The 27,116-nt window shown below is 33.5% G+C and overlaps 2 protein-coding genes across 2 annotated transcripts; both read left to right on the forward strand.

Annotated features, from left to right (window-relative positions):
• The first annotated feature begins 948 nt into the window (after positions 1-948).
• LOC122582215 (protein DEFECTIVE IN MERISTEM SILENCING 3-like) lies at positions 949-4,876 on the forward strand. Its single transcript, XM_043754579.1, has 8 exons — positions 949-1,070; positions 1,676-1,819; positions 1,924-2,038; positions 2,254-2,479; positions 2,582-2,773; positions 3,128-3,448; positions 3,936-4,161; positions 4,534-4,876. The coding sequence occupies exons 1-8, from the start codon at positions 1,047-1,049 to the stop codon at positions 4,576-4,578; spliced, it is 1,293 nt and encodes a 430-aa protein (XP_043610514.1). The 5' UTR covers positions 949-1,046; the 3' UTR covers positions 4,579-4,876.
• Positions 4,877-14,933: 10,057 nt separating this feature from the next.
• Positions 14,934-15,506, forward strand: LOC122587828. The gene has a single exon (XM_043759994.1). It carries the CDS (start codon positions 14,934-14,936, stop codon positions 15,504-15,506), a length of 573 nt encoding a protein of 190 aa, XP_043615929.1.
• The last annotated feature ends 11,610 nt before the right edge of the window (positions 15,507-27,116 follow it).

Below are 27,116 nucleotides of genomic sequence, written 5' to 3' on the forward strand. Positions count from 1 at the left end.
TGTTAGAGGTTGACATTCCCAAAGCTGTCACTCACCTAGGCTAAACTCGGCATTCTCAACACTGTCGTTGATAATTTCTAAACCTGACGTTATATATATATATATATATATATATATATTAATTGTAGATACAGGGTGTTACGACATTATTGATATTCAATTTTACTTTATAAATGGTTTAAAATATAACTTACTATTTATATTAATAGAAAATTGATCTATATATTTTAAATGAAACATATCTTATATATTCAATTAAAATATGCTTTGTATTTTTTTTTATGATATTAACTATTATTTTATTGGATAAGATATAAGATAGATTGTATTATTTTATTATTAGGATATACATTAGCTATTAATGTATAGAATATATAATTTAAACTATTATTCTGTTAAATATATTAGCTATTATTTTTGATTTTTTATATTAAAATAATTGGGTAAAAAGTGTAAATATGTGATGAAAAATCAAAAAGTGTAAATTAAATTTAAAGTTGATTTCTTGTATTAAAACTATTGGGTAAAATGTGTAAATATATGATGGAAAACCCAAAAGTGTAAATTAAATTTAAAGGGGTTTTTTCGTATAATTATAAAAAGTATAATTATTAATATTGTCATTTAGTAAAGATGAAATAATTAAATTTGATTTAATGGTTCTAAATCAAAGATGAAATTTATCCAAGAGTTTTTGTTTATTTATAAATGAATTTAGCACCATGTTATATATATTGGTAGATTTGATTAGTACATAAGGAAGATACAAATTAGGATATATGCTAAAAAAGACACATGTTGTTTAAATATTATGCCACGTGTCGATTAAAAAATAACACAATAATGTTTTAATTTATTGGTATATATATATATAAATTTATTTTATAAATAAATAGTTTTTTAAATATAAATTTCAACATTCCCCCTTGTTTATCTAATTTTGTACTGACAAAGAAAATCTAAAGTTTACATCATCACATCCCACCCCGCACCCACCTTTTAAATCAGACCCTCATCGGAACGGATCCCCTCCAAACACTCACACAATGTATACTTCTAGTCAACAACAGGTACCCAAATTTTTTTATTTCATTTTAATTTTAATTAGGGTTTCACTTTCTTTTTTTTTTTTTAAATTCTTAATAGATATTTTCTCACTTCGAATCAGGAAAAAAAACGAATTAATTATTTGTAATTACATTATTATACATACAATTTTGCCGATATAATCCCTTGCATGCTGCCTTTTACTAATCCTTTCTCATTTATCTATATATATATATATATATAACATCTGTATGTATAATTTGTGTTACTGATGTGTTACTATATTAAATTTAGCTTTAGGGATTTCATTAGCTGTTAATATACATAATGCATTATATATAATTAAGTGTGAGGTTGGAGAACTCATGACTCGGACTCGACTCGGTGGGGCAAGTGGGAGTCAGGAGTTTTTGGAGAGTCGGACTCGACTCCGGTTATCCGAATTGGGAATTTATATATAAACATAATAATTTTTGAAATTATATGCATAGAAAATTAGAAATATATTAGGAACTTTTGGGATTTCATTAGTTGTTAAAAATACATAATGCATTATTATGTATATTTTTAAGTGTTGTTATTTGATTCGAATTCTATATGTAAATTATTATCTATTTTTTTTGGTCAGATGCCAATTCGAACAAATGCGTTAAGTGTACAAGTTCCACCGACGATGAATTTTGGTGGTCACAATGACTTGCCATCATCCAATGTTCATGGACCGGAAATTGATTCGGTTTCTAAATCGGAAACAATTGTTAACCCTTCTAAGGTTGTTGTTGTTAATAACATTTTACTAGTACTTTTTTATTTACTATTTGGTAATTTATCGATTTAGGTGGTATGTTGATTTGGGTTCTTTTTAAATGTTTGTAGAAACTTGAGAATGATATGAAGTTGATCGGAAAGAAAATTAAACAACATGAAGATAATATCAAGTTTTTGAAGACTCATAAAAACAGTTTAGATGATGTTATTACAGATATGCAAGGTATGGCTTTTAATGCTTTGTTATGTAATTTGTATCTTGTGCTGGGTAAGGATTATGAGTGTGGACCCAAAAAGCTGTCGTTTTTATATATCATCCTGCCATTTTTTCCATAAGATGAGACTTTTCTCTTTAACCTTGCCCATCTCATGATTAGTATATTCACAATCTTTTGGTTTTTGTTTTGCTAATTTTTTTTTCCGTTATTTGGGTCTTAGTTACGTTGGGGAAGTATCATTCATCAACCGCACCGAAGATAGAAGATGAGGATCTTTCACATATGCAAAGTGAGGAGGCAACAATTGGGGATATTATGAAACATGAGAAATCAGCAGCTGCCATTTTTTACCAGCTGAAACGTCATCGTAGTCAAGCTGCTCATATCAAGGATATTCTTGGTGTTGTGGCTACTCTTGGAAAAGTTAATGATGACAATCTTGGAAGGTTATGTTTATTAAAATATCTAATGATTTGTTTCTTTAAGTCTTGCTAGAAATCGTCACAACGTACATTATTGTTTATTCTATCTATATTTATTGAGAGCAGGCTTTTATCGGAGTACATTGGGCTGGATAATATGATGTCGTTAGTTTGTATTTCATATGATGGCATTAAAGCTTTGGTATCATATGACAAAGAAGGTGGCATAAATAAAAGTTCCGGCCTTTATGGCCTTGGAACTGCCATTGGACAAACTTTGGAGGGACGGTTCAATGTAATCTGTCTTGAAAATTTGAGGTATGTATCCCTATTGTTCTATGTAGAAGTTGGAAATTGAGCTGGCCAAGCCGGTTGAAAGTTGCCACGATGCACAAAACTTCCTCAGTCATTTAACTTTATTATGACTGAAAATTAGTTTTATAGTCATAATTCCACACCGAGTGTTTTTCAAATATTTGGGGATAGTTGTTTTGGGTCAACCTGACTTGTAGTGACCCATACAAAAGCTTACCCCTTTGTGACCTCTCAACCAACCCGTCCGACCACCCCATTTTGTAGTCACTCATCCAATGTAATATGTTTGGTTGGATGTTTGTTGGTGTATTCTCTGATGCTTTTGGCCTCTTTTTTTCTTTTTGTGTATGTTATTAGGCCGTATATTGGTGAGTTTATGCCTAATGACCAGCAAAAAAGGCTCGATCTTTCCAAACCAAGATTACCAAATGGTGAAACTCCACCAGGGTTCATTGGGTTTGCTGTCAATATGATCCATATTGATAATGGACATCTGTTCTATCTAACACATGATGGCAACGGTTTGAGAGAGACTCTTTTTTATACTCTGTTCTCGCGACTACAAGTTTATAAAACCAGAACGGAAATGTTACAGGCCCTTCCTTGTATATGTGATGGAGCCATTTCATTGGATGGGGGGATCATTAAGAGTACCGGTGTATATTCCCTTGGCACTCGGTAAGCTAAAGATTAATACTAATGTTTTGAAGTAATCATCATTTCCTAAGAAACTTACATCCACATACATGGCGTGTCCCACCTATATTAAGTATTCTGGATAGATGTGGCATAATTGGTGGGCTGGACATGTTCATTTGTACGATATGTATGTTGGGTTTGTTTCACCGGAAGCAGTTTCTGTTTCAAAAATTTTAACCTGTTTTATATTATTTGTGCGAGTAATCTAGCTTTCTAAATGAAACGACCTAAGTGATTATGTGCATAAAAAGGTCAGGGTGAGTTACCCGTTGAAGATATCTGAAGGTTATCCCACTTGTATTCTTCCATAAATGGTGCTCAAAGATGTATTTTCAGCACCTTAATGAGTTTAAGATGCAGAGTTTCATATTCCATATGCGTTGTTTTTAGTGCTCATATTCTGAAATATGATGTTGAATGTAATTATCTGGTTGATATGTTTATGTCTCAATTCATCTTTACTTAGGGAAGAGATAGATGTCAAATTCCCAATAACCTCTGGTGTTTCTTATCTACCCGAGGCCTATCTTGATGTTGAAAAGGAAATGAAGGAGCTTAAGTGGAAAAGGGAAAGAATGATGGAAGATATACAAAGGGAAGAGGCAATGTTATCCCATGTAAAGTACAGCTTTGAAGTAAAGAAGCAAGAGTTTCTTGGTTTCATGGCACAAAGCTCACCATATACGATGCAGGTAACTTTTACTTAGATACTTAATAGTCTTTTGTTCAGTGTACTTACTTGACGCTTTAAATTGAACCCAAATAGTAGAGTTGGCCAAATGGGCTGGGTGGACGGGTTCAATTGTGTGCCAAAAGGGTAATTTTTGGTTTTCATGGAACTGAATTGAGCTGACCGAGAACACTTTTTGTTCACATCTTTTGATTATCTTTTAGATGTGATTACATCTATATTATGTCAATGATGATCCAGGTCTCTTAAAAATGGCTAGGCATTTAGTATTCTTTGGGTGACGTTAAGCTTTGTTCTCTGCTTACACACTAGAGATTGAACAAGTTTAATTTTTTAATACAAGTTGATGAATCTTCTTTTTGGGTATTTGCAGTATCCGATGCAAATAACTCCTCAAGGAAGACCGACTCCAAGATAGAACTCTTCGGCACCATAAACACCGTCTAAGAATAGTGCGTATTTTGAGGTTCAATAGGGATTGTTCATTGTATCAGTATATGGAGCCACCAAATGGTTCAAGTTCTTGTAGTTGATGCATTCTTGCCTATTAGAGGCAAGAATATTTGAAACAATGTGGGACATCAATCATTTACATATTGCCCAAACAAAATTTTGCCTTTTGGAGCATGTTTTTGTTTGGACTTTAGAATTGAGAACCTTTGTAGGACCTTGTTGGCATAGTTTCTACTTTCTAATAGTCAGTTTGTGTTCATTAAGATTTCTTAGTTGTTGATTTTTTGTATATATATATGTACATATACATATCTGATTCTGCAATTGCACGCTCAAGTCATTAACACCAATTGAGCTTTAAAAACTTCCTCAACAGGTATGCTCTGTATGCCATGTCACTACTCTTTGCCCTTTATAAACGGCTAATTAGTTGCCGGAGTTCAGTTTTTTTAGCATAGGATTTGATATTAGACTTTGCAGTAAGACGAAAGAAAAAAGAAACAAAAACAAAGGTTATGACGGTTGCTTTTGATATAGTATATGTATGGCTAGTTGCTAGATAATGTGGTATTTCTCTTGCTTTTTTCATTATTATTATTATTAAGCCATAGTAAATCTAGAAATTGTTGTTGGACACCATCGCATATACTAAAAAAATAATACACCACTCATTAATAGTCGCCAGGACAGGAACCTGACCTAGAATAACAATAAGATCTAAGAGCATTGGCTTCGTATGCAGTATTAGCGGGTGGTGGGTGGTCACAACGCGTGAAACACCGCCATTGATGGGTGACCACGCGTGGTAGGCCGGTTTTGCATGGTGAAGCCATGTGCGTGGAGGCCTGGTCGTTGGTGACTGTTAGAGGTGCCAACGGCTATATTCCTTTTTTTAAAAAGTTTCTACCCTCTCTCCAAATAATTTATCACTTCACCACCATTTTAGAACTTCAAACCAAAAACTCAAACCGGCAAACCTTCAAGCCGTTTTCTTCACCACCATTTTTGAACATCAAATCCAAATACCTAGATCAACCAAACGAGTTTTGAAGAACACGTGGGGAAAATGTAGGCGGCATTGTGTTTAAATCCAACCCGTTTGTCGTCCGCCGCGTATGGCGTACATCCGTTTACAAACCATGTATGGTCGATACATCGGATATATACTAGATGTCCAATGTCCTAACCAGTGCAACATTCTTCTCAGATGTATGATGTGGGTGAGCTTGACTCGTTTTGGACTCCCTGTGAACCTCAACCTGTTTAAGATGAAAATGAATAATACGAGGATTTTGAAGCCGTCCAGGAGACCCAAGTCAATGAAGAAGAAGAAGAAGAAGTCAAAGAAGTGGAGCCGGTGGAGCAACCTAGGAAACCGGATAGGAAAGCTTGGGACACCGTAGAGGAGGAAGTGTTGGCGAAAACTTGGATTAAGGTGTCGGTTGGCAAACAAGTCGGGGTCCGTCAAACGAAGATGGGATTTTGGAGGCGGATCGTGAAACATTATGAAAGCCTTGTGCTAAAAGCCCCGCGAACGAATGTTCAATTGAACTCAAAATGGAACGCTATGCATCCTCCTAATGCAAAGATATAATGGATACTATATCCATGCAGTGTAACACTCCGGTGAGAACACTCTTAAAATAAGAACGGTGAGAACACTTAAAAAACATCATTTTGATGCATTAAAAGTCCATAAAACTAACATAGTGCATAACTAATTATCATTATTTAAGTGTTTAAAAACACATCGATCCGTCAAAATCGAAAAAATCACGTTTTTTGGTGGATGCATCATTTTGAAGAATATGCATCCAAGATGGATGCACAAAACAAATAATATGATTTTCTTGATTTTGACATGCCAATGTGTTATTATACACTTAAATAATGATGATTATTTATGCACTATGTTAGTTTTATGGACTTTTAATGCATCAAAATGATGTTTTTTAAGTGTTCTCACCGTTCTTATTTTAAGACTGTTCTTATTTGATTGTCTCTCTATATATAATATATATATATATTCAAAATGATGTTTTGACTATGATCATATGCAATCATAGCAATATTCGTGCACATGTGATCAAAAATCCAAATCTCCACATAATTGTATAACGGATGATAATCTATGTCTCCACACAATTATAAACTTCAAAATTACACATTAGTTATTTAGAAAACAATCAAAAAACAATTTTAATGTAAAAAATAATTATCGGTTGGGCTTGATTTGAAAAATTCTCAAAGGTTCTCGCAAAAAGAAGGATTCTCAAAATAACTTTTCACTATATATATATACACGCTTATACATTTTCTGAGTATATCTACCAATATACTAAAACAGGATTGAAAGATGTTATTTAGTCGACACATGGCACATTACTTAAGCAACAAGTGTCCCTTTTAGTATTTTAATCAAATCAAATTAGAATTCCTAATTTTTAATTACATGAGTAATGGTGACTAAATTAATGTTAACTATTTATTAAAAAGAGTTTTAATCCATATCAAATTATTCTTTCCAGAATATATATTAATAATTTAAACCTAAATAAATAATATATACACGATATGATTGGTTCTTTGTTCCATGCATAACCATTCTATCACTTTAGTATTTAGCCGAAGGGAAGAAAACCAAAAAGGGAATTGCTTTGTTTTTATTGATAGCAAAACAAAACAGCAACAATAGTTTGGCAAAGATTCTTGATCATGGTAAAAACTAAAAAAGAAAAAGTTTTTGTTAAGAGAGGCAAGCTTAGTGTTGGCTTTGATGATTTAGATTTAGTGTCAACTCAGTAGATTTTAAACTGTTAAATATTTGTTTTAATCTACACGTATTCATCCATTTATAAAGATAATCTTCTAACCGATTTTGTGAATTATTAACATGACAATTATTGTTGTGTAATTACATATTGTGAAAAACAATAATCATTTGAATGTTTAGGAAATTAATTTACCAACAAATTAAAATCAGAGTTATAGAAGTTTTAAAACTTTTTTTTTTTAATTAGTATGTTTAATTGTTTAACAAAGTTGAATTATTAACATATTTTATTAAGTATAAAAATAATTACATATAAAAGTATTGTTTTTAATCAATACATTTCAATCGTTGTTTGGGATAAAATTTTTACTACTAGGATCTTGAATACATTTTTCATATTAAGTCCTTTTATGGTTACTCCGTGGTCCTGTATGAAATTAAAGGATCCTTGATCCTATATTGATAAATATAGTTCTTAAACTCATATTGTCTTGTTCTATAAGGATCTTGATATCTTCAAGATCTAAGATCGAACTAACGAATATACGTCTAGTGTATTAAGTCTTATTTGCAGGAATCAAGTCAAAGACGTGTTTTATGTTAAAAATGTGTTACAACGGCTAGTCTACCACTTCATCCACAAGAATCTGGATTGATAACGGAATTACTTGAAGAGGAATGATTCACAACGGTCATGTAAAGTCAATTCAGCGAAGAAGAGTGATTCAAGGAAGATTTCGGATATTTCGAAATTATAGTTCAACGTCTAGCTCTATAAATAGAAAGAAAGATCGATATGCACTGAGGACGAACACACACATCAACACTCTCACTTCAACAACATTCATTCAGCAATCATCAAGAACAACAACACTTTAGTTTACTAGCATCTTTATTTATTCATTCATTCATATCACTGTAAACACTTGTTCATCGAATTGCTATCATAATAAAAGAATAACTGGAGGGTCGATTGCATCCTCCCAAGGTTTTTTTTACCTAAGATCACTTAACTGGATCAAGGGTTTTTCCTCATCAACAAAATTCTGGTGTCTTTACTTTTATTTGCATTTCATTAAGATCTTTACTTTTATTCATATTTAGTTAAGATTTATACTTTATTTTGCATTATTTAACATTATCTTCAACCGTTTTCTTATTTACTCAAAGTATTTCGATCTCAAAGATCTTTACAAACTCGTTTTTAGAACAAACTCTTAGTTTATTTATTTTAGATAAAAAAAACTTTCCTTTTTATTTGAAGATCCTTTAACACCAAACCCCACTTACAAATCTTCGGTTCATTAGTTGTCTAAAATCCTTTCTAAAATTATCTTAGGTAATTTTTGACCGAAATAATTTGGTGCCCACCGTGGGGCAAAAAGGTGTTTTTGCTGAAAAAGATTTGGATTTATCAAACATTTTTGCTTTCGAAAATCTCTTTTTACATCATCTTTGAAAAATTATTTTTTGCATCTTCTTTGAAAATTATTTTCCAAAATCATGTCTGATCAATCTCAAAATTCTTTTTCTTTTAATTCAATGTACGATTATCCTTACGTAAAAGAAAGTTTAAGAAATCTCTTGAGAATGCAAGGTCTCTAGCTGAACAAACTTTGAAAGGGAATACTAAAGGCTTACCATCTATAGATCCTTATTTAGCCCTGATATGGAAGAGATATTTCGATCGAATTAATGAAGAAGTGTCTGGAATAAGAATCAACAAGCAAATTCAAGAATCACATGAATCAGTGATGAATTATGTAGTGAAGCCCAAAATCAAAAAGGAATCAGTAGTGAAGGTCAAGAAGAGTATCCTGAAGATTAAGCCACTTAACAAAATCCATAAAGATTCAGGTATAAACAATGAAGGTAAGAATGTAAGAAAATATTTGCAATTTTCTGATTATCATTTTACGACCGATTTATCTGGCCTTATAACTATAATGAAAGGTCTGGGGGACAAAGTTAATTGGCCAAAAGCAATAACCAGAAATTTACATGTTGAAAGGAATAAATGGTGTGTTTTTCATGGAATTTTTTGGTCATGAAACTGAAAAATGTATAGCATTTAATTATGAATTATGGAGATTAATACATAAAGGTTTGTTAGACGAGATACTTCCTAATAAAAATTGGAGTTTAACCCAAGATTAATTTCTAAGTAGTTAATTCTTATTACTAATGTGAAACTATGAGTCGTGATTAGCCATTGAGGTTAACATGAATTATTAGTGTGTATTTTTGTTTGGGAACGCAATTGCAGGAATATCAATATCCAGGATCTTGACAAATGAAGATCATGAGTTGTTACACAAGGTATAAAGTTGAAACGGTTTCTTACAAAAGTTTGAATTCCGTAAAACGAATAAAGGGTTGAAGGGAAACACCTTCTGAAAACGACTGAGGTTTAACAGTACACCTCTTTTCGCCCGGGACGCATGTTAGAAAAAAAAGTTTTGATTGTGGGTAGACCCTCACAATTGGAACTAAAATAAATGGTTGTTGATTTTTTCAATCAATGGAAAGAAGGGTTCATGATCTTTACGATCATACAAAAAAGAATAGAGATAATATCTCTATTAAAGGAAAAAATGATTAATGAACAAAGGATTAACAATTAAATTGCTTGATTCTTGTGTATTATGGTCAATGCTTTCTCACAGGAAAACAGGAAGAAGTCAAACGAATAAAGATCCATGTAAGTGTCAATCGACAAAGAAAGGTATGAAATCCAAGATATTTATTAATATTAAAATAATTACAATAGGAATTAAGAAAAAGGCCTCCTATTATGGTGATTATAAGAAGGTGCTTTAACGTCAATTCCCAGTTTGCTTTCTTCGGTTGCTTCACTTTCACCAAAAATTTGAGGATATTTGATTTTAAGCCACCCCAAAAAGCTTTTTAAATTTCTAACCTCCGTCTTAGTATCGTCGAGCTCTTTCCTCAAACTTGCCATTTCTTTTAAGGTCTTGTTTCTGGTGTCCATAACTGAGTTTAGGAGTCGATTTGCATTATTTTGTATGAGATTTCTGCTTCATAAGCATTTGATAACTTTTCGATAAGCTGCGAAAGAAAGATAAAAGTTTTAAGAAAAATGAAAGAAGATCAGAATATGTGATTAAGAAAAATACTTACTGAAATAGATTGATCCCTAAGTCTCTTAGGAGTTTTGCGTCTAAATGATGATTCAGTTTCCATGCTATAGTTGTAAATGTTAATAGAAAAAGAGAAGATAATCTTTATGTGTTCTCTAGGCATAAAGTTGTGTGTTAGGATTTTATTATCTTAGATATATATAGAGCAAACAGAAAATATCAACCGGTGCATTAAGTGTCAATAGTCAAATCAAAGCGCAGGAGAAGTGTGAACACAAGTACATTGGGAAGTAAATAACATTGAATAGATATTTCTTGGAAGATATGTCATAAGTGCAGGTTCATAAAGTAGAGATACGAAAGTCTTGACTTATGAAAGACGGATTCCCTTATGGACAATTAACAAAGCCAAGGTACATTATTTAAAATAATTGCAATGATTTCTTATGTTGGTCTAATTTACTAGCAAATGCCTCCTTAGCAAATGACTCTTCTAATTTAGATAATGTACTACTCCACTTGTTGACATCCCAATTAGGATTTTCTAAACCCATAGTATTAGCCTCTGCTACCATTAATAACTTAGCCTCTAGGACTTGGATGGCTGCGTCCATATAAAATGCCTTTAGTAATGCTTCATGTTCTGCATAATGCCATGCTATGTTTTTGTGTAGTATAGATCTAGCTTTAGATGTTTCAGCAACTGCATCATCTAATGCTTCCCTTCGTAGGATAGAAACTTTACTTAGAAGAGCAATGGTTAGGTTCTTCACTTGTATTTGATGCTCATAACAATCAATCAATTGTTTTAATTTCTAAGATAAAAACAGAACTTGTTAGAACATAAAGAAATTGAAAACCAGAAATAGGAAAGTATATGTTTACCGAATCGAATTCTTCCTTGACTTCGTTGAGCTTTTGATGAAAGTTTTCATCCTCATAGCTTTTGAGGTTAGAGGATTCAGATTTGATATTCGAAATATTAGTAGTTTTAGAATGATTCATGATTAAAAGTAAATAGTGAGCAACAAAGAAAATATAGATATAAGTAGGCTGAGATCCCTAAATTATCTCAACCATATTTTAAAAGTAATGCCTAAATTACTTGGGACAGTTAGTTAAACTAAGAAAGTACGATAGATAGTATAGCATAAGTTTAAAATGGCCCAAATAAACCATTTTTAATATACCACCATGACTAACCATTCCAGGTTAGCCACTCCCCGTCAGAATTGTTTTAAAGTACACACCACTCTCCTAAGAAATAAACAAGTTGTCCATAATACTTAAAAACATGAAATTAAGCTTCATCCATGTGTTCTTCGACATGCTCCGCATCTTGTTCCTTCGCGACCTCCTCTTCCTTTTTCTCTTCATCTTCAGAAACTTCCACTAGTTTGTTTGAATCATCTCCTTTGGTTGAAACTGTAGCTTTAGCAGAATCCTCACCTTTAGACTTAGATGAATCAGAGTTCTTCTTCAACCATTCCACCTTGTCCTTCCATTCTGTTACTGTCCATTTCTCACTTTGGAAACCTTCTTGTTCTGCTTCGGCAGCCATTGCGATCTTAGCCTGAAGAACAACACGAGTAACGACATCCTTGTATACCAGAGCCTGACGATCTAGAGCTTCCTTCACTTTTTCTTTGACATTCTCTTCAGCTATTTTTGTCCTTTCCCTATAGTACTCACGACTTTTGACTTCATTGGCATAACTTTGTTTGGCCTTTGACAATTCAGTTTTTAGAGCTTTGATTTCCTCAACTATTGACTTCTTTTCCTCAGATATGGTAGCAATCTTTTGATTTTCCTCAATAACCTTTTCTTGGACGGTTTTCAATAGCTAGAAGTGAAAAATAATTAAATTATGTTTTCAAACCAAAAGGATAGAAATGTATGAGAATAAAATTTTACCATAGCAGCTTGCTCTAGGGCAGTGCTGATACTTATGTTAGCAGGAATCTGAGCAATAGGTGTAGGTTGGGTAGCATGGACCAAATTGCTAGCCTCAGGGTCTGGTGCTGAATGAGTAGCTCTAGCACGTTTAGATGATTTGGTAGTATTATTTGCAGAAGTAGTCTTGCCTTTGTTAGCAGATTCAGGATTGATTGCCCCAATGTTCCCAAGAATTTCATCATACCCAAAAAGCTTATTTTCTATATAAAAGAGGAATATGTTAGAACCATGACTAAACTACACTATAGGGAATTTGTTTAAAAGTATTTACCAGCCATAGGAACGATTTGGTTAGAACTGGAACTGCTAGGAGAGTCTGGTAAAGCCCGAAAAGTCCTAAGCCCTGTTGGAAGGTTCAATATTGCCTCAACTTTGTCTTTCCCGGAAACCTCGCTGGTTGGGAATTCTTCAAGACTGGCTGTAGTACAACTAATTAGGTAAAATAATTACTGAATTAGAGTAAATAAATGAAGAGAAATAATGAATCCCTACCCTTTTCAGTCCAAGCAGTAGGCAGATAGAATCCTTTAGGAAGAGACTTTTTTGAAACAAAGAAAAATATACTTTTCCATGATGGGTCATTCTGAGTAACCCCCAAAGCTAATCTCTCATCTTTGTTAGAAGCTTTAGGTATATAGTAACCCGGACCAAATCTTTGTAGATTATATGCTAGGGGAAGGTCTGAAATCTTAAATTCAATTTTCTTTTCTTTAACCAAATGGTCCAAAACATAAAGGGTTCTCCATAGCATAGGCATGGCTTGTGGGTATACTAATTTAGAAAACCTAAAAAACTGGTCATACAATTCGGGGAAAGGGAATGATAGTTTGAGGTTTTCAAAAGGAAATCCAGGGAAACAAACCCATAGATCTGACTGCATGTCTGAAGTAAGAGTAGGATCAAAAGCCCTAAATTTAGTATCTTTGGGAAAATAACCCTTAATCTTCTCAATATCGCTGTCAGTGAATAGACATTTGCTAGGGTTTTTAGCTATATATGTAGGATTGAACTCTTTACTTATTTTAATTGACGAACGGGAAGAAGATAACCGAGGCATAATTCACTGAGTAAAATAAAAACGAAAGAAAGTTTGATGATCGAAAGAAAACTAACCTTTAGGGTTTGAAGATAATGGCCCGAGATAGAATGAGAGAAGTAAACCGTCAAAACATGTGTAAATGGGAGATAAAAGAGGGTAGTTGTAGATGTCCCATCAATACACGTTTTACCCCTCATCTTTTTATGAACTGTCAAAATTTTTGCCACTAGGATCTTGAATACATTTTTCAGATTAAGTCCTTTTATGGTTACTCCGTGGTCCTGTATGAAATTAAAGGATCCTTGATCCTATATTGATAAATATAGCTGTTAAACTCATATTGTCTTGTTCTATAAGGATCTTGATATCTTCAAGATCTAAGATCGAACTAACGAATATACGTCTAGTGTATTAAGTCTTATTTGCAGGAATCAAGTCAAAGACGTGTTATATGTTAAAAACGTGTTACAACGGCTAGTCTACCACTTCATCCACAAGAATCGGGATTGATAATGGAATTACTTGAAGAGGAATGATTCACAACGGTCATGTAAAGTCAATTCAGCGAAGAAGAGTGATTCAAGGAAGATTCCAGATATTTCGGAATTATAGTTCAACGTCTAGCTCTATAAATAGAAGGAAAGATCGATCTGCACTGAGGACGAACACACACATCAACACTCTCACTTCAACAACATTCATTCAGCAATCATCAAGAACAACAACACTTTAGTTTACTAGCATCTTTATTTATTCATTCATTCATATCATTATAAAAGAATAACTGGAGGGTCGATTGCATCCTCCTGGGGTTTTTTACCAAAGATCACTTAACTGGATCAAGGGTTTTTCCTCGTCAACAAAATTCTGGTGTCTTTACTTTTATTTGCATTTCATTAAGATCTTTACTTTTATTCGTATTTAGTTAAGATTTATACTTTATTTTGCATAATTTTACATTATCTTCAACCGTTTTCTTATTTACTCAAAGTATTTCGATCTCAAAGATCTTTACAAACTCGTTTTTAGAACAAACTCTTAGTTTATTTATTTTAGATAAGAAAACTTTCCTTTTTATTTGAAGATCCTTGAACACCAAACCCCACTTACAAATCTTTGGTTAATTAGTTGTTTAAAATCCTTTCTAAAATTATCTTAGGTAATTTTTGACCGAAACAATCGTCATTTACAAAAAAGGTAATTATATAATATATTAATGAATCCGTACATCGTACGGGTATTAATTCTAGTATATATATAAATATTGATGTTTACGTATACATATATATAAATCTCGATTTCCATATGTATATTGTTCGAGGTGTATGTATATATACACCATTTGATATGTATGTATATATACACTGTTGGATTAGTATGTATGTTACTTTCTCTTTGATACGTAAGTATATATATATAAATCTTGATTTCGATATGTATTGTAGGTGCGTATGAAGGAAAGCGGGTGTAACGACCTTAATATCCAAGCCAAGGCGTGTGATGATTTTGAAAAACAATATAAGAAACCGTTCACCCATTTTAAGGCATGGAATACTGTCAAGGATCAACCAAAGTGGCAGGAACAACCTTTGGTTGGTCAACCTATAGAATCGTCCAATTCGAGTAAAAAAGGGAAGTCATCCGAGTCAACCACTCTAACACCGCGAAGTAAAGAGTTGGTGTTCGACGTTCCGTTGCCGTGTCTGAATGAGGATCCTGCTCCATCAAGGAAATCCAGGGGTAAGAAGGTGGGAAGTGAAGATTCAAGTCGAAGTTCAGTGCGTAATACGTTGTCTAGTTACACGGCCGATAAGTCAAGTCTACTGAAGGAGCAATTTGAGGTTCAAAAGAAAAAAGACGAAGAGTATTTCAAGTTTCGTGAAGACGAGAACCTGAACCGGGATATGAAGTTCGTTATGTATCCACACGATTATATACCGACCCGGCATTTAAGAAATTCATCATCAACAAAAAACGCGAGTTATGCGCGAAATACGGTTGGCCGTGTAGTTTGTAGGATTTAATTAAAATTCGTCAACGAACTTGTTTAATTTGTGTAATGTTTTTAATATTTTTAATAATTTATATAATGTGTTGGTTTTAATGGATTTTAAGTTTTAAATAAAAATAAAATTGTAGCAATAGGCTGCCAATAAAATTTAGATGAGTAGTGAGTCAGTGGTGAATTTAAAGTGATATAAAGGGATTGGTTGGAAGTTGGTGGGTAGGGGTGATGCCAACACCTTAATTCATTGCCCAAACGACCAAATTTTCAAATCTATACGACTAAGCTCGATGATAGCCAGCCACTCCTGCCAACGAGCACCACTACCATATGCTAAGACCATTCGCAATAGATTTATGCTAAAGACCACTACGGGTACCACTACCATATACAGCATTCACAACGGTTTTAAATAAAGTAAAGCATCAAAAATGAAAATTTTGAATGTTCTTAACATTTATTATCCTAAGGTTAGATGTATTTGACTCAAACTATAGAAATATGTTAGTTTGCTAATTTATCTCCTGCAAATACCCACTATCATCACAACTTTAGATAAATAACACAACAAATATATCTTTCATCTTTAAATCTATAAATATCCACTTACTTTTCTACATTTCATCCAATAATACACACTTATATCTTTACATTTACATATCAGAAACACTATTACCTAACAATACACAATTACATTTTTTTCATTTACGCATCAAATACCCACTATCATCAAAACACGACCGCTATGTCTCGCTTCAACGCCGCCCTGCAAAGTTCAACTATTGACAATGCCAATCTCAATTCAACAATTTTAAGTCCAACAATTTTCCAGTTCCTTTCATATGAACGAATACATATATATTTGTTTAGTGAAGAAGATGATGGTACATATATATTTGTTTTTTCAATTTAGTCCCTGCATTTTCATATATATATATATATATATATATATATATATATATATATATATATATATATATATACACATAGTTGTTAAACTCTTACGAGTCACGAGTCGAGTCGATTGACACCAAAAAAGAGTTGACTCGTTTTTGTCCAAACTCTTACGAGTCGATGTGTACACGTAGACTGAGTCACAAGTCGCAAATTTGTAATTATCGTAGTATGATAATATTATTATAGATAATATATATTATATTTATTGTTACATTATTTTGTGTGTTATCTAAATAGTTTTGATCAATTTATTACGAATTTGAAGATAAATTGTAAGTTTATAACTTAATACTATTGAATATGTAACATTTTAGTAAATTTATTAAGGGTGTGTATGGTGCGATTTGGTATGATTTTTAGTTAAAACCAAACACCAAACCATTATTGTTTTCTTTTTTCTTTCATAAAGGGGTATTTCCATGGGTTTGTCTTGGTATCGTGTTCATACCGTTGGGGTTTTTAAAATTTCAAACCAAATAGTAAATGGTTTATAGCAGTTTGGTTTTTCGGATTGGTTTTTGGTTTTTTGTGGTTTATGGTTTGATTTTCCTCACCCCTATATGTGATACTGGAGGTTGGAGAAGCAACACTAAAAAAGGGTAAACACCGTTGATGATGAACAGGTCTACTTTGATTTTGAGAGAACACGGTATGCAATATATATATATATATATATATATATATATATATATATATGAGAAATTGTCACAAATTGTCCCCGTGGTTTGCTCGATTCGCATTTTCGTCCCTGTGCTTTTTTTTTTATCATTAGGTGACCCTGTACTTTTCATTTTCATTGTCAGACGTCCCTAACCCTAACGTCAGTTAATTTTCTTCCGTCAAGCCCCTCACATGCAATGCACATGAGGGTACATTGGTCTTTTTCCACCACATTCCTCTAAATCTATCTATATGCTTTTAACGCTGTTGTACTGTATATATTTAAAACCACCACCACCACACACATACATGTGATATATTTAACCACACATATGTAGAAATTTATCTACATGTAATATCTATATCTCAAGATCCACAACTCAAAATTTACACCATTAGATCTAAAACATCAAAATTTTACAAAAACACAATTGAATTCCTATAAAGAACATATCGAAATCAACCATTAAAAAACATTAAGAAAATCAATCAAAAATCAAGATTCATGTCATGGGATAAACATAAGAAATGCCACCACCATTGAGTCACCGGAGCCAACCACTGTGCCACCACCGCTGTTCGAACTTCTACGTTCAACCACCACCGCCGCTGTTCAACCATAGAATCACCCCTTTTAATAATTAACAATCACAACCACCAGTCTCTCAGGCTATTCTCTCCTCACCCTTATCCACCAGGGCTGCCGTGCGCCGTCATATCTTCACCGTATTCCGGCGGGCTTCTCAATTTCACGGGGAATTCTTTGTTTCGTAAGGAGGTCTAAATAAATTTATCTATAACTTTTATATTTAAAATTTGTATATATATATATATATATATATTCTGTTATATATCATGAAGAATACAACTTGGGGATATAAATAATTAAAGACGGTGTAGATGTAAAAGCATGGCTGCCCGTTTTTCTTTTTCTACATTGATATTGGTGTAAAAATGATATATGGTGATGAAAGAATTAAGTGTGATTGGATACATAAAACAAGGAAAGAAAACAGGTTGTGATTTGTAAATAATCTTTTTGGGTAAAAGAAATTTAGGGTATATATATGTCTATCGAAACGTCCCTATGGTTGTATATTTAGTTGGGCTGGACAATTAGACCCTCACGTGTAAAACACGTGAAGGGTTTAACGGAGCTTTTTTGACGGATGTTAGTGGCGGGGACGTCTGGCTATAAAAATGAAAAGTACAGGGACACCTAATGATAAAAAAAAAGCACAAGGACGAAAATGCGAATCGAGCAAACCACAGGGACGATTTGTGATAATTTCTCTCTCTCTCCCTCTCTCTCTCTCTCTCTCTCTCTATATATATATATATATATAGACACAATATGTGCAAGTTATTTTAGGACCATTTACTTTAGAACCAATTTTAGGACATGTGTTTTTTGTAAGTTACACACCACCATGATCATCTCTGACCACCACCATGATCATCTCCGATCATCACCATGATTTTCCGGCGACCGCGTCGCCGAAAAATCATGTGTAAGTTACACATGTGTAAGTAACTTACACAACATGTGTAAGTTACCTTACACATGATTTTCCTGTGGGCCTGTCGCCGGAAAGTCTTACACATGTGTAAGTTACACATGCGTCGCCGGAAAGTCTTAGTGTTTTTACAAAAAAGTCTTGTATATCGTAGTAGATGATGATGGTGGTGTGTAAGTTATAAAAAACACATGTCCTAATTGTTCCTAAAATAAGAGGTGGTCCTAAAATAACCCACCATACGTATGAAAGGCTAAGGTACATTTTCTTGAGCAATACGAAAGTAAATGAACTGGCTCATTATATACGTATGAAAGACTAGGGTACACTATCTTGAGATATATATATAAATATATAATAATTAAATTAATATTAAAATTTAATTTAATTTTATTGATAATATATAATGCGGTTCGCTTTGGTTTTTGTTGGTTTAGTTTTTTATATGCAACCAAAATCCATACCATTAATTTGGTTTTTTTAAATATAAGAACCATAAAATCGGTTTTTCATTATGAGGCAGTTTTGTGGTTTGATTTTTTGGTTTTTGTGGTTTACGGTTTGGTTTTGCTCACCCCTAAAATTTATTAATATAATACATGAACTTATATTGTCTTTATAAAAACGTTACATATATATATAATTATACTATACTATATTATATTATTATGTAGTATTTAAAAATGTCCTGACTCTTACGAGTCAAGTCACGAGTCAAAAAATCATGCTTTTGAATCGAGTCAAAAGTTACGAGTTGACAAGTATATATATATATATATATACGAGCATGGTACCCGCGCAATGCGGCGGCGTTAGCGAGGATGGCGGTTTTGTGTTGTCGGTGATGGTATTATTGGTGGTGGTGGCGGTGTCCAATGGTTTAGGATTGTAGGTTGATGTAAAGGTGATAGTGAAAATATTTTAGATATAAGGGTTGAAATGTAAATTAATTCATTAAAAACATAAAATGTCCAAGGGCACTTTCGGTATTTTAAAGGCAGAACTTTCTAAAAATAAAAATAGGCTTTTGCTTCATAAAGTAGTAAATATATATATATACTAGGTGTTTTACCCGCACGATGTGCGGTTATTAAATTTATTTTTTGAAAATAATTTTGACACAGATAATAAAAAGAGTTGGCTTAATGATAAAAAGTTTATTTATAAATTACCGAGTATAATTTATATGTGTAAATAACAAACAAACTTACATGTTAATAATTTTCTTGAACCTGATTCAGTTGACTATACATGTAAAAATTTAAATAATATTTTTTTTTTGTCAAAATCAAACGATGACCATAAAAAATTCATAAACACCAAAATAGTTTATTAATATTAATATTAATATTTGATGAGAGTTTATTAAAATATCTTTGCCATATATAGAATTTTTGGAATTCATTAAATATGTTTAAATAAGATAATTATTATAAAAATTTATAAAAATGATACATGGGATAAAAGCTTATGTGTCAATTTATAAAAATAGCTTTAAATTGAAAGAGGTTTTAAAATGTTAGAATAACTACTCTTTTAATAGATATATAGATATATTTTCCAGTTAGGCCCTGAGGTATTAGTTTATTTATCAAATCAATTACGGAGTAATAGTTTTGAAAACTATTAAATTTTGCCCATGTTATGTTATGTACTGTACTTATATTATATATTTTATATGTTTTAAATGTTATAAATCTAATGAATTAATGTTATAATTTAAATGTAGTTTTTAGGAAAATTATGTGTACAGCAAGCTAGGGTGCATCCATGTATGCACAACAATTAAAAAAAATATATTAGAAAGGTACCTAAACAATGCGGCGACGGTGATGAGTAGTGGCGGTGGTGACGACGGGTAGTGCTGGTGCTCGTGGAAGCGGTGAAGTAGCGATGTAATTATTAATAGAAGTGGTAGTGTAATTATATTAACAGTTAAGAGACATGCATTGTAAATAATTATATCAAAGGTATTACATGTATATTAGGTAGGATATTTAAATTAGTGGATAAAGAAAAGCGGTAGTTTAGATATTTCAAAAGCTAAAAGTAAAAAATGGGAGATAAGTTGTATGTTTTATAAAGGAGTATATATAAATTCGGTATTATAATTTTAGTTAAACTTTTGATATCTCAATTGACATGTTTGTTTAAACCGATTTAAATAGGAAAATTGATGTAAAGAATGTCAGAAATGAATTATCTCTTAAAAGGTTCAAACAAAATCCGGTTAAAAGAATTTAAGTTTGAAAGCTTATAATAAATATATAAGGGTAAATGGGTGGAAACCCTCTTGACCATGTACCATCTAATACCCAAAACGCACACGGAATAAAATACATGCTCGGTAACGCAGCATCCTTACAATGTATAGTCTACCGCATGATTTACAAACATAAAATTTGTGAACTTTGAATGAACTAAACCAAATTGTTACGTATAATAAGTCATTTAGGACAGTTTTTGTCAATATTAGAAGTCCAGGGACTAAAGTTTCCTAAAACTTTGGTTGTTAGGTCGGTTATAGCCGTTGTATATATATCCGTTGTATTTCTTATTTTCATATATGATATTGAATTTGTGTGTGTGATTTTCATATTCTCTCTCTCTCTCTCTCTCTCTCTCTCTCTCTCTTTGATTCTTCTCTGTAGAGCTAGGTTGTGTCTTCCTCTCCGGCGACTCGATTCCGTTATTCTCTCCGGTGATATCTTATCTCCGGTGCACTTATCCGATTATATAAAAAAAATCCAAAAATATTCACAATTACTTCAGTTAAACCCTAATTCTTCGAATTCAACAATAATCGCTGGATATAAAAGCTATAATTCATCAATTTCACTAATAATTCATCAATCTGAACTGAATTTCATAGAATCCTAATTCGGAGCCCTAATTTTGGAATTAATGACATCAACGCAAAATCAGGATATGGAGAAGTTACAAAAGGATTATCAGGCGCAACAAAAGGAGATTAACGACCAAAAAAGGGAGATTAAGGATCAGAATCAAATTATCGTTAATTTGAATGTTACAGTTGAAGCTATGAAACGCGATACGAACAAATTATTGAAGCAGAAATCACCAGCGGTGTGTGTGGATCACGATCAATCATTTGCTGGAAAGTTAACTCGATTAGAGTTTCCTAAGTTCGACGGTGATGACGTGGAGGCCTGGATGTATAAATGTACTCAGTATTTTTCTATTGATGAAACTCCTGAGGAAAGTAAGATTAGATATGTTGCTATACATTTGTCTGGTAGAGCTCTCACATGGCACCAGGCGTATATGAGCTCTACTGGTAGGGAGATGGATGAAATACCTTGGGATGAGTATTTTAGGTCGATTACTGCTCGATTCAGTTCCACTGCAGTGGAGGATGCTATGGGAGCTCTTAAGGCTCTCACTCAAACTGGTGAGCTCGATGCATATTGTGATGAATTTGATCTCCGCCTTAATAAGGTTAGCATCTGTGAAGAATACTCTGTCAGTTTATTCATTGAAGGATTGAAGCCTGAACTGAAATGTAATATTAGGATGTTTAGACCTAAAACTATGAAGGAAACTATTTCCTTGGCTAAGATGCAAGATCAGGCTAATAAAGCTTTAGGCGGAATTACTGGATCTTCATCTAGTTATAGGTCTAATATACCTAGATCCTCTACTTTCAATGGTACCTCTAAGCAGCCTTTATTACTTCCTCCTAGCACTGCCACATCTTCCACTAGTATTGTCCCTAAGAAAATTAGCAATAAGACTTTGGATGACAAAAGATCCAGGGGTGAATGCTTTTATTGTGATAAGAAGTTTGTAGTAGGACATACAAAGGTGTGTAAAGGAAAGAAACAACTGTTTTTAGTGGAATTGGAGGATAATTTGGAAGAAATTGAGTCCTTGGCACTCACAGTGGTGGAGGATGCTCCTATGATTCAAGGAGATCCAAAAATTTCACTAAATGCTATTTTAGATATTCCTTCTTACTCTACTATGCAAGTGGTGGGAACTGTTGGGACCAAATGTTTGCATATTTTGGTAGACAGTGGGTCTACACACAATTTCATGAGTGATTTGGTGTTAAATAAGGTTAGATGCATCACCAGTTCCATACCTGATGTGAAGGTGGAGGTTGCTTCTGGCAATGACATGAATTGTGCCAGTTTGTGTAGGAATTTTAGGTGGTTGATGCAGGGGAATTATTTTACTGCTGATATGTTAGTGATTAAGTTGACAAATTATGATATTGTCTTGGGAGTTCAATGGTTGTAGACACTTAATGACATTATCTTGAATTTTAAGGAGTTAACAATGAAGTTTACAGTAGGAGGACAAAATTTTTTGCTTAAAGGCACTTAGAAAAATGGTGTGAGTTCTTGTTCTATGGAGAAAATGACTGCCATTTTACATAACGAGCACAATGTGGTACAAGATCAGTTGTTTTCACTTCAGCAAACAGGGAAGGAGAAACCATCTATGAGCCACAGATTGGGGAAACAAGTTCCAGTGGTGTCTTTAAGATACCTAGGGGATGTCTTATTGGAGGAGAAACCATTCTATGAGCACAATGAAGTCTTATTGGCTAAATATAGTGATGTCTTTGAGATACCTAAGGGACTGCCACCCCTAAGAGCTATTGATCATAAAATTGTCCTCAAACCAGATGCCCCAAACCTGAACCTCAAGCCCTATAGGTATCCAAAACACCAAAAAGATGTTATAGAAGAGATGACACAAGAATTATTGGATACTGGAGTGATAAGGGATAGTACAAGTGCTTTTGCTGCACCAGTAGTTTTGGTAAAAAAGAAGGATGGTTCATGGAGAATGTGTGTGGATTATCGAAAATTGAATGAGGCTACTGTTAAGGATGTGTTTCCTATACCCTTAATTGAGGATTTATTAGATGAATTATAGGGTGTAGTCTCGTTTTCCAAGTTAGATTTGAGGTCAGGATACCATCAGGTGAGAATGTGTGAAGAAGATATCCCAAAAACAGCTTTTAAAACTCATATGGGACATTATGAGTTTTTAGTACTTCCATTTGGCCTGACTAATGCACCTGCAACCTTCCAATCACTGATGAACACCACCTTTAAGCCAGTTTTAAGAAAGAGTGCTTTGGTAGTTTTTTTTTATGACATCCTGGTTTATAGTGGAAACTGGAGTAAGTATTTGGAAGATTTAGAATTGGTTTTTGAAATTATGAGACAAAATGAATTAAAGGCAAAAAAGTCAAAATGCACTTTTGGTGGGAGTAAGGTAGAATATTTGGGTCACATCATCACTGCTGAAGGTGTTTCAACTGATCCAACAAAGATTTAAGGTATTCAGGAATGGCCTACTCCTAAGACAGTGAAACAATTGAGGGGTTTTTTAGGGTTAGCAGGATATTACAGAAGATTTATAAGGAATTATGGCAGTATTGCAAAACCTCTGACTACATTATTGAAAAAAGATGTATTTTTGTGGGATCAAGATGCTAAGGATGCTTTCCAGTTGTTAAAACAAGCACTCCGTTCTCCACCAGTGCTAGCCCTACCAGATTTCACCAAAACCTTTGTGGTTGAGACTGACGCCTCATCTAAGGGGTTGGGTGCTGTTCTGATGCAGGATGGACATCCATTGGCATTTGTGAGTAAAGCCCTTTCAATGAAACAACAAATTTTGTCTGTGTATGAAAAAGAACTATTGGCGGTTCTTATGGCAGTCAAGCAATGGCACCATTACTTACTGAATAATCACTTTGTCATTAAGACTGACCACCATAGCTTAAAGTACTTAGTGGATCAGGAAATAGTTACACCCCTGCTGTAACACCCGTGAGTTGACCACGAAAACTTTCGAGTCAAAATAAAAGTTTAAACGGGAAAATACGACCCCGTATATGTGTATCGACCTTGTATTTTAGATTCGACCTCGTATTTAACCATCGACATCGTATTTGAAAATCGGCTTCGTATTTCATAAACAACATCGTAATTCAATCTTGGGCTCGTATTCCGGTTGTGGCCTCGTATTATCTGTCTGCATCGTATTTGCCTTGTAAGTAGGCAAGACATGAAAGTCTCCCATTTTACCCTACATATAAATAGTCTTATTCTCCTCATACCCTCATTTCCACCACCTTAGCCTCCTAGCAAAAACACACACACCTTTACTACCCCATTTTCCCTTACTACCATATCTTTACTACCTCACCTTTACTACCCCAAAATCATCAAGTTTTATGGAATTCAAACTTTGTTTTGTTTAGATTTAGCTTCAATAATAGTGTTTTCACGTCCTAAACATCATCACAAACATCTATTTTATAGATTTAAGGTATAAAATCAAAACTCCTTTTTATGCTCTTCTTTTGGTATTTTTTGGTTTTTCTTTGAATACACACGCTACACACATCAAGTATCAATCTTTTTACGTCCAAAACGTTTAGAATCATATGCTACATCTTTTGCCAAAGTTTCGTGTGATTTCATTAACAAAATCTTGAGTTATAAGAATTTTTGTACACTTTTTATAAACTTTGTTCAAATGGGTCATTAAGCTTTAAGCCTATTTTTAAATTTCTGACCTTAGCACTGTTTTCCCATCATATTTGTGGTTCTAAAAGTACAACTTGATGTTAAAAACACATTTCCGATCAAAAGAAACGATTAGGGTTTTCTAGAAGAAATTTGGGGAAGAACCGCTCCCATTTGCGACCCTGTCACCCAATTTACGACCCCGTTCACTATTCCAATTTCATTTTGTCTTCTAGTGAAATAAGACCCCAAAAATTTGTGACCTCACAATTGAGATTTACGACCTCGTAATTTCAATTTAGCCTCTTATTTTCAATTTAGCCTCTAATTTCCAATTTAGCCTCTTATTTTAGCCTCTCAATTTCATTTTCTCTTTTACTGAAATACTACCCCAAATATCAATTTAAAACCCCAAATTCAATTTAAGACCTCAACTTTCAATTGAGACCTCGGATTTCGATTACTACCTCAATTTAGTCAACTTTGGTCAACCTTGGTCGGTTTAGTCAACTTTAGTCAACTTTGGTCGATTTGGTCAACCTTGGTCAACTTTTTTCGATTTGGTCAACTTAGTCAAACTCGTAATTTGGTTAACTTTGGTCAAACTTGTAAAATGTGGTCAAAGTCAAACTAGCACGCTTTTGGACAATTTAGTCGATACTTGGCGACACGTTAAAAGCACGTTTACCTATAAGAAATGAATACTTAAATTATGATAACTTGAAACAGATTAACTGTGTGCCGATTACTTGCTTCTGAATATCTTGTGTAGCTTGATCATATTGCTAGCAATCAGGTGAGTTTCGTACCCCCTTTTTATATGTTTTTATGGGGCTGAAAGGATACAAACTGTTTTTCTAAAATGTATATGGTGTTCTAGAACTATTTGCTTGGATTCACTTATGATTACATATTTCAGTTACATTTATGATTTCATACATTGGATTACATTTTCAGTTACACTACGGATACTCTTTTATTATCTTGATTATAGACCGTACTGCATGATACCCTGTGTGTGCTTTATCGATAGTGTCGTGTGCCTATCCCTGTGTGTGCTTTATCGATAGTGCCGTGTGCCTATCCCTGTGTGTGCTTTATGTGGTCGATAGTGCTTTGTGCCTATCCCTGTGTGTTCTACCACTGCCTGGTTAACCAAATGGCCTTGAGACTTATTGGAATTCGAGCTGTGTGTACGTATTGTATCTAAAGTAAGTCTATAATCGAACGTTGTTGTATGTACTTTTAAAAGCATATTTTGTTACGAAATGCTTACTATTAATCTTACGAACTCACCAACCATTGTGTTGACACTTTTAAGTATCCTTTTAGGTAATCGAGCAAATTGTGGTTAGGAATGGTAGCAGACTTCAGGCTTAGGATTTGGAGTTTGCATGTTTATCTATGTGCTTGTTGGCAATATGTCTAATCTTTTCCCCTATGTGGGAACTTATCTTATGTTTTATTTGAATGCTTTGTTGAACCTATGTGTTATGACTTCTCTTTTGCTTATTCGAACCATGTATTCGACTACTTGTGCTTAATTTATGCACTCATTTAGTTATTCCTATGTAATATCCATGTGCGCGTGTGCTTTATCTCGCACTCCGAGTTTTCCGCCTTAGTCGAGGTGTTACACATGCAACAGAAGTGGCTGTCTAAGCTAATGGGTTTTGATTATGAAATTATTTACAAGAAAGGGTTAGACAACTTTGCTGCTGATGCCTTGTCCAGAATGCCTGGGTTGGCCATGTTTGAGTTGGGCATTAGTTCAGTAAATGCTGAATTATGGACTCAAATTCAAGATGCTTGGAAGCATGATGAGACCTCTGCAACCCTCATTAATCAGTTGGAGAGTGGTGTGGTGATTCCAAACAAAACTTGGGATGGCACCATACTTAGGAGGAAAAATAAAGTTTTAATTGCAAAAAATGAGGAATTAAGAAGGAAGATTAGTGATATTTTCCACTCTTCTGCCAT

This window comes from Erigeron canadensis, chromosome 1 (genome assembly GCF_010389155.1).
Source record: "Erigeron canadensis isolate Cc75 chromosome 1, C_canadensis_v1, whole genome shotgun sequence".
NCBI classification, from domain to species: domain Eukaryota; kingdom Viridiplantae; phylum Streptophyta; class Magnoliopsida; order Asterales; family Asteraceae; genus Erigeron; species Erigeron canadensis.